We start from the raw sequence: 12,414 nt of genomic DNA, 5'->3' as shown, positions 1-12,414 counted from the left end.
CCTGAGCGGTTTAACAGGCTAGGAGTTCTGAAGAAAGAGTGTCTGGGCCTCATAATGAGTCACCCGGTATGGAAATAACGGTGGCGGTAAATCCGCTGCCACCGTTGTTTCCATACCGGGTGATCTCGAGTCCTGCAGGCGGAGGTGTCATTCCCGCCAGGTCTGACCTGGCGGGTTTAACACCACCCGCCTGCAGACGGACGTGGAAACACCGGCACCATCACGAGATGGTGCTGGTGTTTCCACTTCCCCATTCCCATTGAGTCCTACAGGACTCAATGGGAATGGGGATTTACCGAATTCCGCCTCTGGAATTCCCGGGTCACCGGGGTCGTAATGCCCTGGTAATTCCGGGAATCACGGAGGCGGAATGGTAATACGAGTCCGGCGGTAACCTGCCGGAATTTCAGGCACGGTTACTGCCGGACTCGTAATGAGGCCCTCTGTCTTTTATACTGCAGCCAAAACGCTTGGTGAAAGTCCTTGTTGGGCAGCATATCCGAGAATGGCCCAGGGCCCCTAGTCATTTTTGCAGGTATAATGAACACAGTGTTCTTCAAAGAGCCAAGTGTCTGTGGGGCGCTAGTCCCACGTGTGCAAAACTGTTATCCCATGACACCTGAAAGCTAGCAATTCTATCGGAGAAGGCTCCAGAACATTCCTCAGCTTCAGGATTCAGTGGAGACACCGCCTTTATTAGGCCTTGGTGCCACCTGCGGCTCCAGACCTAAATCCGATTGAAATGGTGTTGGCGCACCTGAAGGGATATTTGAAGCCGGTTCATAAACCTATGAACAAAGCTGAGCAAATAGATTGCATGAACAAGTTTTAGGTTTATGTACTTTCAAAAAGCGTTCGGAGCAGAACAATTGCCCAGTTTGAAAAGGTCCTACTAGTGGTCATCCAAAGAAATGGTGCAGTGGCAATTATGTTTCTAGCCTGCAACGTTGATTAAATAAAACAAGTATGTGATCCTGCATCAATATGGCGGCCATTTTCACTTTGGATGTGATTTGTGGGAAAAGGGAATGGGGCAGGAAGAGGTAGTGCTGGGAGGCCAGCAGGGGTTTGGCGTTGAGTGTACCCTTTATTAGCACTCCAGACGGGGTGTAATGGGGCCTCCCAGCCAATCAGGGAGCACGGAATTCAGGCTTTACCTCATGGGATTGCCTGTGTTCCGAGCGCCAGCCGCCATGTCACCTGATGGGAAATTGGTAAGTAATCTCCTGCCGTCTTCCCTCCACCCACCCTGCAATGTCACCCCCCCGCCCCTCCACTCAACCTCCCCCAGCCCAAACCCTGACCCATTTACCTGCTGTTGTTGCCTCCCTCGCTGGCACCGGGAACATTCTGTGTTCTGGCACTTCCCTGCCATGGAAAGGGAAAAGGGTTTACATGTAGTTCCCTTTTCTCTTGTCCATAGTGAACATCTTATTTTGTAGTTTTTTTAAAGGTCAGAAACAGTGTTTCTCAACTTTAAAAGAAAAAAAGAAAACACCTATTAGCAACCTGCAAAACATGCTGGGATGCTAACAGCAATAATCCCTTGGATGTGGGTTGTGGGGGACATTCCTGGGTCAGGTAATGCCACGGGGCTCAAGGTAAGGGCTGCAACATAAACCCTGGTGCATTACCTGAACCAATAATGCCACCATCTCAGGGTTTATTGAATAAATAAGTTTGTGTGAACAGACATTGGCCCTCATTACGACCCTGGCGGATTTCGCGGTGCTAAATGCACCGCGAAGCACGGCGGAAAGCCGTCGATAGCGCCATGGGGGTTGGCGGATTTACCACCCCATGCCGACCTTGGCGGAGCGGTAAATCCCCAATCCCCATTTTACCCTTCCCCATTCCCATTCTTGCCCCATAGGGTATAATGGGAGTGGGGAAGGAGTTAATTACGCCGCCGTAAAGTACGGCGGCGTAATTAACAACGAGGTCCCTTAGCGCCATGGTTTTCTCCGCCCGGCAAAACCAGGCGGAGAAAACCTCCATGGCGCTAAGGGAACTCGTAGTACGGCGGACGGGTCCGCCGCGATTAGCGCTGGCGGAAACCCACTCCGCCAGGGTCCTAATGAGGGCCATAGACAGAGGAAAAGCCTTTGTTTGAAGAGAACCTATTTTTTTAGGAGGCGCAGGTGCTTCTTGATGCACGACCCATTGTAAACCTGTCTGGAGCATGAGGGATGGGGGCAGCACAATGGGCCTCATCACACGTTGGGCGGAGCAGTGAAATGCGGCAGGTAATTCTATTACCTCTGCATTTATCGCGCTGCCCAATCACGAGTTGGGCATAAAATGGGAGGTTTTCCTCCAGCTTTTTGCTGGAGGTAAAAATCCCCATTTCCCGCCTGCTTTCGGGGCTATTAGTGCAGCGCTAATTGCCAAGAAACCCCCATTAGGTGGGGAAAAGGGGTTTCCCTCCCCCCTACAACTCGGGATCCAGTGTAAATTGCGCCAGACCAAGTTACGGTAACACTAATTGCGTTGGGCGGTATCCCGGCGCAATTAGCGTCGGGTTTCCGCTCAACTCATGATGAGGCCCAATTTATCTTTGCGGGGTAGCCTGAATAATACTGTATAGTTCTCTGCAGTAATTCTAGGGGGAATGGGCGGGGCACAGGTGCTTAATGAGTGCTGTCAGCTTTGGGGTACAGGGCCATGGGGTAGGCCACCATTTAGCCCCAGCAATATTACCTTTTTGGCCAGTGTGTTAAATTCCTCTCTTGAAAGAAGTGTCAGAAAGGTCCCAATGTCCAGTGATGTTTCAGCAGACCAGTCCTTGGGGTTTCTGTAGTTGCAAAACATACGTTCAAGGAAAAGACATTAAAAAAGGACATAGGATTTTTTTTAAAGGTCAAACAAAGCTACTATCCATTTGAAAGCATGGCATAATTTCACTATAAGCAAAAACACACTTTCCATATACATTTTCAATTGCATAAATGATTTATAGGCACAAGAATGTTCAAGTTGGAAAAAATGGCTTTGCATGAGTTCTAAAGAGAAAGAGTAGAGTCATAGCCTTGGATTTACACTGTCAGCTGTTGTAAATGACTAACATTGAAAAGTAGAAGTATTCATTTCGATAGTGCAAAGAGTTAATCAAGTAAGTCTGAAAACAGTATACCTGTGAAAGGTGCATAGAGCAGGTAGTAGCTAGGAACAGAATCACCTGTGCTTCATATTATGCCATATACAATGTACAGGCACTGCTTCATTATAATGCATTCATAGTGCAGTCAATGTGAACAGAAATAGCGCGTGCAACACGGGAGCAACCTGCAGAAGCAGCGAGCTTCTCAAGGCCCAATTGTTACAACCACAAAGAACACAGTAAACAAAGGGAGAGGTGTTTGAAATATAACTACAGCCCGCTTCTTTTTCAAAAGTCAAAAATGTGTTCCCACAATCATTTGCAGATATGGGTGTGCTTTCTTTACCTGCCTTACCAGATGAGTTTATAAATGCCAACTTTTCCCACCAACTAAAAGCCAAGAATACAAGATCCCTTGTTTGTCTGCAGCAACACATGTATGCTTTAGGCACCGTCGCTGTGGTGAGCGGCCTGCTCGCATTGTTTTGGCATGACGCTAGGGTTCCAGAGGCGGATTTGAGGTTCTGCTTCAGGGCTTGTGGTGACGTCTGTGTTGGCGCCTTTCACCTTTTTTCTGACATGGCAGGTGGGTTCCCCTTTCCAAGATGCACACTGCTTTTTTATGCTTTTGCTCTGATTGCTATTGGATGTCAGGGAGGGATGCCAAGCCATGGCTGCCCGCACTAACGTCTTCCGCTGGTCTACTGCTAGTCTTTAAGCTAGTCTGCTAGGAAGGAGGTTTCAGCACAAGTCTTACTGTTACTGAACCTCTATGGTTCCTTGGGCAGTGCTATCTTACCTGTACTCTCTGGCTCTATCATAAAGAATGGGGCAATTGTTTGCTGTTTTTGTCCTGCAACCAGGGCCGGACTGGGGCGTACAATTGTTTCAGACACCAATGAAAAAGTGGCCCACAGTCGAAAAAGGCAATTCATTCCTATTGTGACAGAGGATTACCCAAAGGGGAGTATTTTGATAAAATGTGAGGCAAATGTGCATTTTAAAGAAATGTATTCACTAATAGTGGTCAAAACGACTAGACACATGGTGAAGTAACTTATCAAACTGGCCCAAAGTTGCCAAAATGGTGGACCACTTTGACCCAAAAAACTGGCCCACACTAGCATTTTGTGTTTTTGGTTCGCCCATGGGCCTATTTCCCTATAGGCCAGTCCGAGCCTGCATCCAACTAGTGGTCTCTCCAAACGGACACCCCACCCCCCTGCCGCCAGGGGTGTTGCTAGGTCTGGAAAAGATCAGGGGCTAAGCTAATGTTGGGACTGGTGAGATTCGGGGCTAGCTATAGCCTTTAGGTTGTAGTCCCTGGGCTTCTATCCTGGGCTACAACCAAAAGACCGGGCTCTATAGCTCCCTCAGCCCTACGCTATCAACGCCCCTGCCTGCCGCCATGTGTGAGTTCCAGAAAAGGTGAGGTGGCATCATGTAAGGACCACCATTTCCAGAGCCATAGCCACAGCAGCCCCCGGAGCACCCCGACGGGCCCAAGTTGCTGCTTGGCCCCACTCAATAAACAAAACCTCCAGCTCTGCGTTTTGTATTCATGTTTGATTTTTATGCATTTTTCTCTGGTTGTGTGTACTCTGGCACGTATTCGATCTAGACAGCCCTTTGCTCCGTGAAGAACTCTTGCGCTCGGATCTGTCCACCTGCGTCCCTTGACCTTCTCCTGTATGGCTGCCAGTACCATCCTGTTTGCAGAGCTCTGCCCTTTCTCTGCCAGCTGGAGCAGGAGCCCCTTCTTCCTCAAACACTCCATATTTCTCTTGGCGTTAACCACTGCATGCTTCAGAGCAGGCGAGGATTGCAAGAGGTGACATCTGCAGAGGGTTTGATGATATATCGGATCATCATTAACATCATCAAACATATTTTATTTTGGTCTTATAAAAGCATGAAAGTTGGACAACAATAAATAATAAAACAATAATAGATTTGGATAACCGGCGTCCCTTCCATAAACGTGAAAAGTGCATAAAATACACGATTCTGATACACTTTATAATTTATGGTCACAGTTTTTAGTCTACTCTTGCTTAAATATGACTGAGTCCCCCAAGCAACAGCATGGCCGATCAACATCTGGAGAAAAAAGATGGGCCGTGTACAACATGTAAAGTCCTTGCCCTTTAATAATGGAGTAGCACCCCCGGCAGGTGTGACAGTGATCAAATTGCTTGGATCACTGACTATGATCCAAGCCTGTGTTCTGCACAAGCTGTGGGATGCTCCCACCAGCCATGACATCTTTTCCCCTGCACCCTGGCGGTCCACGGTCCCTTCACCTACCCTCGTCCCCCACGCATCGCCCCAACCCTCCCATTTACTGCTTACTCTTATGTCAGCAGGCTAACGCACCCTTCCTGAACAGCCCCTAGGCCGCAATGGAAATGGAAGAGTGGCTCCATATGGACACTCTGTTTCTATTTCCATGGTGGACATCTTTGATATTTGTTTGAATTAACGTGTCGCGATAATATCCATTAATTCTAACAAAACACATTGGCATCAGCATCCCGTTTTTAAACTGGGGTGCTAATACCAATAATCTGGGCCATAATACTGAGCCCCATTGCGATTACTGACACGTGAGTATTATACTAGCACCTCGGTCGGGCGCTGGAGCCAATCAGGCTGCTCGGATTGCGAGATGAATCTCGCTTTGCAAGCCCGTGTTCCCAATCCGAGCAAGCTGGAAAATGGTTACACGCTCCCAGCCAACTTTCCCCCACGTCCCCTTTCTGCTGCTGTCTGCCTCCACCCCCTCCAATACTCTCATCCGCTCCCACTTCCTCTTCTTCATTGCCATGGGTACGCCGTCGAGCAACTTCCGCATCTCACCCGCCAAGGAAATGGCATAGCCCCACCTTCTAGTTCCATGGCAGCCATCTTGGGTGACAGTTGGAATGAACGAGTCGTGCCGCTGGTGCAACCTGTTCATTCAAACACATTGCTATCAGCACCCCGTCCCTGTTGTCAGCCATGAAGTCGCAGGGGGTTTGTTATTGATTAAACAGTTCTACAATAAAAATGATGGCATTTAGGACAAAGAAATTATGTATCATCTCCTTCACCTGTGGGCAGATGGGACAAACAATAGGTTCCTCTGCGTTGTCTGCAACTATTCCCCCCAATAGGGAAAAAGCTTAAAACCGGTTAACCATTTCCTTTAATTTTGGTCCAGTAACAACATCAAGTAAGCCTAAACATAGAGATGGCAAAATGTAATCAATTTTTTCTGTAATCCTAACTGAATGATTCTCTTAACTCTGAAAAATATTCCAATGGTAACCTTTTGTGACTGAGCAGACAGCTCCTTTCAAGAATTGAGTCTGGTTGCTCAATTCAGCGAAGACAATTTTGGTTAATATGTTTGTTAGGATATAACCAGTTCATTTTAGTGCCACAGGCCTGTGAAGGAACGTTGCACACGAGTTCACAGGATAATGTAGCCACCGGATTACTCCACCTAGATGCATAGCTCTCAACTCACCTGCTTTTGGCGGGTGTCACCCGCCTTGAAAGCAGACGAATCACCCGCCAAGTCCCCCATATGCCCATTCACTTCTATGAGCATCTCACCCGTCAAAAAGAAAATTGTGTGTTTTCACCCACCTTGCTGACAAAAAAGGTTGGGAACTATGTAGACATCTATAATGGGATTGGGCTTAGACCTATATCATCAGAGACACACATGTGACACAATTCATTGTGTACGGAGACATGTGGTGCTGATTCAGGAAGCAATAAGACTGCTGTCAACAAGTCATCCCATGCACATTGTAAGCATTTCGGATACTCCCAACCCAAAGGACAAAGCCATATGACACAATAGCACATGATTTTTCAGGACATATATATAAAATACAGAATGCGCTATTTCCAACTAAGGCACTCAGTATCACACAGGGAAATCAAATTAGCGGCCACCAAACAGCTCACGGCATTTGAAAAGTATCTGACAACTCACAGCGGATCCAGGGGCATCATCTCTGACTTGTATGAGGTCCTCATTAACACAAGCCTACAGATGTGTTGGCCCTACATGGCCCAGTGGGAAAGGCCACTGGGTCATTGAGAGAAACTGTGGAGGGATATCCCAAAAATAACTAGATCACATTTACAAGAAATGTGGCATAAACTACTCTTTAGATGGCACTATACCCCGGTCAAGCGCCATCGATGTTTCCCACAACATCTCAGGTTTGCTTGAGGGGTTGTGGAGAGGTGAGGACCTGGTCTCACATATGGTGGGGGTGCCAGAGGCTGCTGCACACCTACTGGAAGGAGATTCGAGAGGCTGTGGTGGGTGCCTTTGGGGATGGCGGTTAGGGGGGTGGATCCACAGGAAATAGTGGTAGGGATGGGGAAGACACCTGGATCCAGACAGGGCATAGAGCACTGGTAGTTCTGACCCTAGCGGCAATGTTGATAATAGCACAAAGATTGAAAGGGGAGGAGGTGCCCACATTCCAAGACTGGCTCCGGAAGGTGTGGGAGCTGGTAGACATAGACTGGGTGATTTACACGCTCCACAATAAAAGCATGCACAAGAATGGGAAGGTGTCCCGGCTTTACTAAAGGAAAATTGTAGGAAGTCTTGGTGCCCGCAAAGACTAAAACTCGTGGACATGTGTTAAGTGGTTTTCATTTTAGAATTGACGCCCATCCATTCACCAAGGGGATGGAGAGGAGGAAGGGGTTTGAAATTTTTTGTAACATTTCCTTGCTTTTTTTGTTCCTGATGAAAACCTTAATAAAAAGATCATTAAAAAATACTATGCAATCGTTTTTAACCATATTTATAAACATCTAAAATATTGCACCACTGGTTTATTTATTACCAACAGTTGCTTCCTCTATGCGATCGAAAACCCTTGAATTCTTGAAGAATGTGCTCCTATATAGTTAAATTGTTTTACATTCCCTAATTAAACACTCTGTTTTGTAATTTAGCAACTGGTGTGTTTTCTTGAACCAATTATTAATATTTTGGACTTGCTACAATTAACAACCAGCTCTGTAGCCATCATCAATGCAGCAAAACGATCAATCAATCACTTAAGGGCCAACGGAGTTCTGGCAATGAAAACATAATCCTCCGCATAACTTACTACTGGAACACCACTCCCTACGGTTGTATACAAATTGTTCGAACTACAATTGTTCGAATTACAATTGACCTTTGCACAGTTAACCGAATTGTGAAGGTCAATTGTTACATATATGCGGGGGGAAACCCCCTGCAAACCCCATTATTTATATAAATATAAATATATATATATATATATATATATATACACACACATAGGGGATACATTACTCACCGTAACTTATTTCTGATGCTTGTATCTGCTTAGATTCACATGCTGTGCATAGGCCGACATCTAGTGGAAGCTGCAGAGAATTACAGTTTGTTTTTTGAAAGTCGAAAATGGACGTCGACACAGGGCGTGCCAGTAATACTATACCTAGTGTGACGTCCACTGTACCCATGATCCCTCACGCGTGTAGGACCCTCAGATTGCATTTTTTCTGACATGAGGTAGCATGAGGAGTAGCGTGAGTACAGATAATCCAAGCAGATAGAAAGAAAGGTAAGACTACAAGCATCCTTGCGCCTTCACTCAGAGGGGAGGAAGGGTGGGTCGCATGTGAATCTAAGCAGATACAAGCATCAGAAATACGATTACGGTGAGTAATGTATCTCTTCTGAGGCTTGTGGAATCTGCTTAGATCACATGTTGTGCATAGATTAGCAAGCAGTACCTGAAGAAGGAGGTGGGATGTGAGAAGGGTCATGAGCAAATAAATGTCTTAGAACCGCTTGTCCCACTTGGGTATCTGTCTTGGAATGGGTGTCAATGCAGTAGTGCTGAGTAAAAGTGTGAATAGAGCTCCAAGTAGCTGCTTTGCAAATAGTGTCAAGGGGTACATTTGCAATGAAAGCCAGAGTGGCCCCAATGCCTCTTGTAGAGTGGGCTCTCGGCGTGAAAGGCAGAGTTTTTTCAGAAAGGGAGTAACACAGCTGGATACAGTTAATAATCCACTTAGAGATGGCACCTTTAGAGACGAGATCCCCCTCTCTGCCTGTAGCTACGTAGACAAACAGTTGGTCTGTTTTCCTTAGCGGTCTGGTCTTGTTTACATAGTAGAGGACCGTCCTACGCACATCTAGGATGTGTAGTTTCACCTCAGCTGAGCTCTGTGGGTCTTGGAAGAAAGCAGGAAGCTCGATGGACTGGTTCACGTGGAATTTAGAAATAAACTTAGGTGAGAACCTAGGGTGTGTGCGTAAAACCAGTTTATCTTTATGAACTGTAATGAAAGGATCTTGCACTGACAGAGCCTGAATTTCACTGACCCTTCTTATAGATGTAATAGCTACTAAGAAGGCCGTTTCATAAGTCAGGTGTTTGAGACTGCTTTTATGCATGGGCTCGAAAGGGGGGCCCATGAGGATAGATAGCACCACATTAAGGTCCCAAACTGGTGGTGGGTTTGAAATAGGAGGGTGAAGTCTCTCTACTCCTTCCATGAAGGCTTTAACTACTGGTACTTTCCACCACGACACCTTGTTATGGGAGGTGGTGTATGCTGACAGAGCTGCCAGGTGTACCTTTAGTGAGTTAAAAACCAGTCCTGCATCCAGTAGGTGGAGCATGTATGTGACAATTGATGAAGGAGTGCAAACAACCGGGTTGATTTGCTTATTCTGGCACCAGATAACAAATCTTTTCCATTTATCAAAGTAGCAGTGCCTCGTGTTTGACTTCCTAGATTCTTTTAGGATGTCCATACATCTCTGTGGTAAATTGAGATGTCCAAACTCTATGACCTCAGGAGCCATGCTGCCAGGTTCAATGAGTTGGGTTGAGGATGCACCTTGTGCCCTTAGTGCTGGGACAGTAGGTTGTAGCAGCCTGGGAGTCTGATGGGTTCGCACACTGCTAGTCTGCGTAGGAGTGGGAACCACGGTTGTCTGGCCCACATGGGAGCAACTAGGACGAGCGTCATCGATTCTCTGTTCATCTTGTTGACCACCTTCCTGATGAGGGGAGTTGGTGGAAAAGCGTACGCAAACATCCCTGACCAGTTCATCCACACGGCGTTCCCCTGGGAGTCTGGTTGGGGGAACCTGGATGCAAATCCTGGGCATTGTCTGTTTTCGCTTGTGGCGAATAGGTCTATAGTGGGGGAACCCCACTGAGAGAAGATATCTTCTACGATTTCTCTGTGTAGACACCATTCGTGTTCCTCTGGAAGGGAGTCTCTGCTCAAAGCATCGGCCAGAGATTTGAGATCCCCTGGAACATGTTGAGATGTCAGGATGATGTTCCGTCTGAGTGCCCATATCCAAATTTTCTGTGCAAGCTTGGACAGATTTGGCGAACGAGTCCCCCTTGCTTGTTCAGGTAAAACATGGCTGTAGTGCTGTCCATCCGGATCTGCACTGACAGATTCTGCAGGTAGGGCTCGAACGCTTGAAGCGCTCTGAATACCGTCAGAAGCTCTAGTAGGTTGATATGATTCCTGGCCACTGAGTGAGACCAGAGACCCTGAGCTGTGTGGTGGAGATGGTGAGCTCCCCAGCCTGTCAGGCATGCATCGGTTGTGACTACTGCCTGTATCTCGGGATCGTAAAAGGGTTTCCCCTTGGACAGATTTTCTCTTGTCCACCAGTGAAGGCTTTGTACAAGTGTTGGCGAAACGACCACTAGATCGTCCCACTGACCACTTGCCTGAGACCACTGTTTCACCAACCATTCCTGCATGGGACGCATGCGCAGGCACGCTTGGGGGACCAGGTAAATACATGACACCATCATACCCAGCAAACACATTGCTTTGCGTACCGTTATCTGGCGACCGGCCTGATAATGCGGAATTTGCAGTAATATATTCCGAATTCTTTCCATGGATGGAAAGGTCAACCCCTCTTGAGTGTCTAGGATAGCTCCTAGGAACTGTTTGGAGGTGCTTGGCACCAGACTTGACTTCTTCTCGTTTATTGAGAAGCCCAATTCGAGGAGGAGGTCGATCGTCCTTTGAATGTTTGTTCTGCAAATTACTGGGCTCTCCCCCGTGATGAGCCAGTCGTCCAGGTAAGGGTACACAGGGATTGCCTCCCTGCGTAGGTGTGCTGCCGCCACCGCCAGTACCTTGGTGAATACCCTTGGAGCCGAAGCTATCCTGAAGGCCAGTACCTTGAACTGGTAATGCCGACTGTCCACCTTGAAGCGCAAGTACTTTCTGTGCGCTGGGAGCATGGAAATATGAAAATAGGCATCTTTCGTGTCCAATGTTGCCATGTAATCCCCCTTTTTTAGGAGGGGGATTACCTCTTGGAGAGTAGTCATGCAAAATGTTTGGGGCTTGACATACTTGTTTTCAGGCCGTAAGTCCAATACTGGGCGCATTGTCAAATCTTTTTTTGGCACAAGGAAGTAAGTTGAATAAATACCCTTGTTTACCTGGTGTCCCGGGACGAGTTCTATCCCGTCCTTTGCTAGCAGATTGACAATCTCCCCGAGGAGGATCTTCTGGTGGTCCAAAGAATGTATTTTCTGTCGTGGAGGATGGTTTCGGGGACACTCTAACAGTTCTATGCAGTACCCTGCGGATACCGTGGACAGCATCCATCTGTCTGATGTGATCCCTTCCAAAGCTTGGGTGAAGTTGGAAATGCGTCCCCTTACTGGGGTTGCGTGAGAAGGGACCCTGAATGAAGCGTCACTGTTTTGGTGGAGGCGTGCCGCCATGTCTACTGGGGCTGCCTCTACCTTTACCACGTCCTCTTTTATTACCCCTGCCATAACCCTGGGTAGACTGCTGGTTGTTATTGTTCCATGGTGTACCCTGCCCCTGGGAATAGTTAAATCCTCTCTGGGAATTTTGTCCGCGTGGGCGACGAAAATTGCCATTCCCTCTCTGATTAGGGGGTTTATTGGTTAGTTGGCCTAGGGATTTGAGTGTTTCATGCTCGTCCTTGGCATTTTTCAGCGCGTCCTCGACCGCCTTTCCAAACAATAGATCCAGCTCCACCGGTTTATCTATCAACGATGCTTGTGTTTCGGCTTTGAACCCAGACTGTCGCAACCAAGCATGTCTTTTGCTAACAGTACCTTCTGCTACCAATCTGCCGGCGCTATCTGCGGCATCAAAAGTTGCTTTTAATATGCAACCGGACATGGCTCTCCCTTCTGCCGAAACTCATGCCAACTGGCTTTTTAAGGGCTCTGGGGCGGAATCTATGAGTGTCGCGACTTCTTCCCACTGGTGGCAGTTGTAACTCG

At 47.4% G+C, this 12,414-nt stretch overlaps 1 protein-coding gene across 1 annotated transcript in view; it reads right to left on the bottom strand.

Annotated features, from left to right (window-relative positions):
• The window catches only part of LOC138567884 (otoancorin-like), a 701,441-nt gene that overhangs the window by 379,111 nt on the left and 309,916 nt on the right, over window positions 1–12,414 (bottom strand). The window contains exon 15 of the mRNA XM_069646381.1: window positions 2,701–2,794. Within this exon, the coding sequence (XP_069502482.1) occupies window positions 2,701–2,794 (94 nt within the window). The remainder of the gene's footprint in view (window positions 1–2,700; window positions 2,795–12,414) is intronic.

Source organism: Ambystoma mexicanum, chromosome 2p (assembly GCF_040938575.1).
Source record: "Ambystoma mexicanum isolate Mex_15411 chromosome 2p, UKY_AmexF1_1, whole genome shotgun sequence".
In the NCBI taxonomy this organism is placed as follows: domain Eukaryota; kingdom Metazoa; phylum Chordata; class Amphibia; order Caudata; family Ambystomatidae; genus Ambystoma; species Ambystoma mexicanum.
The sequence above is the reverse complement of the archived record's forward strand: the minus strand, read 5'-3'. Positions and strand labels throughout refer to the sequence as shown.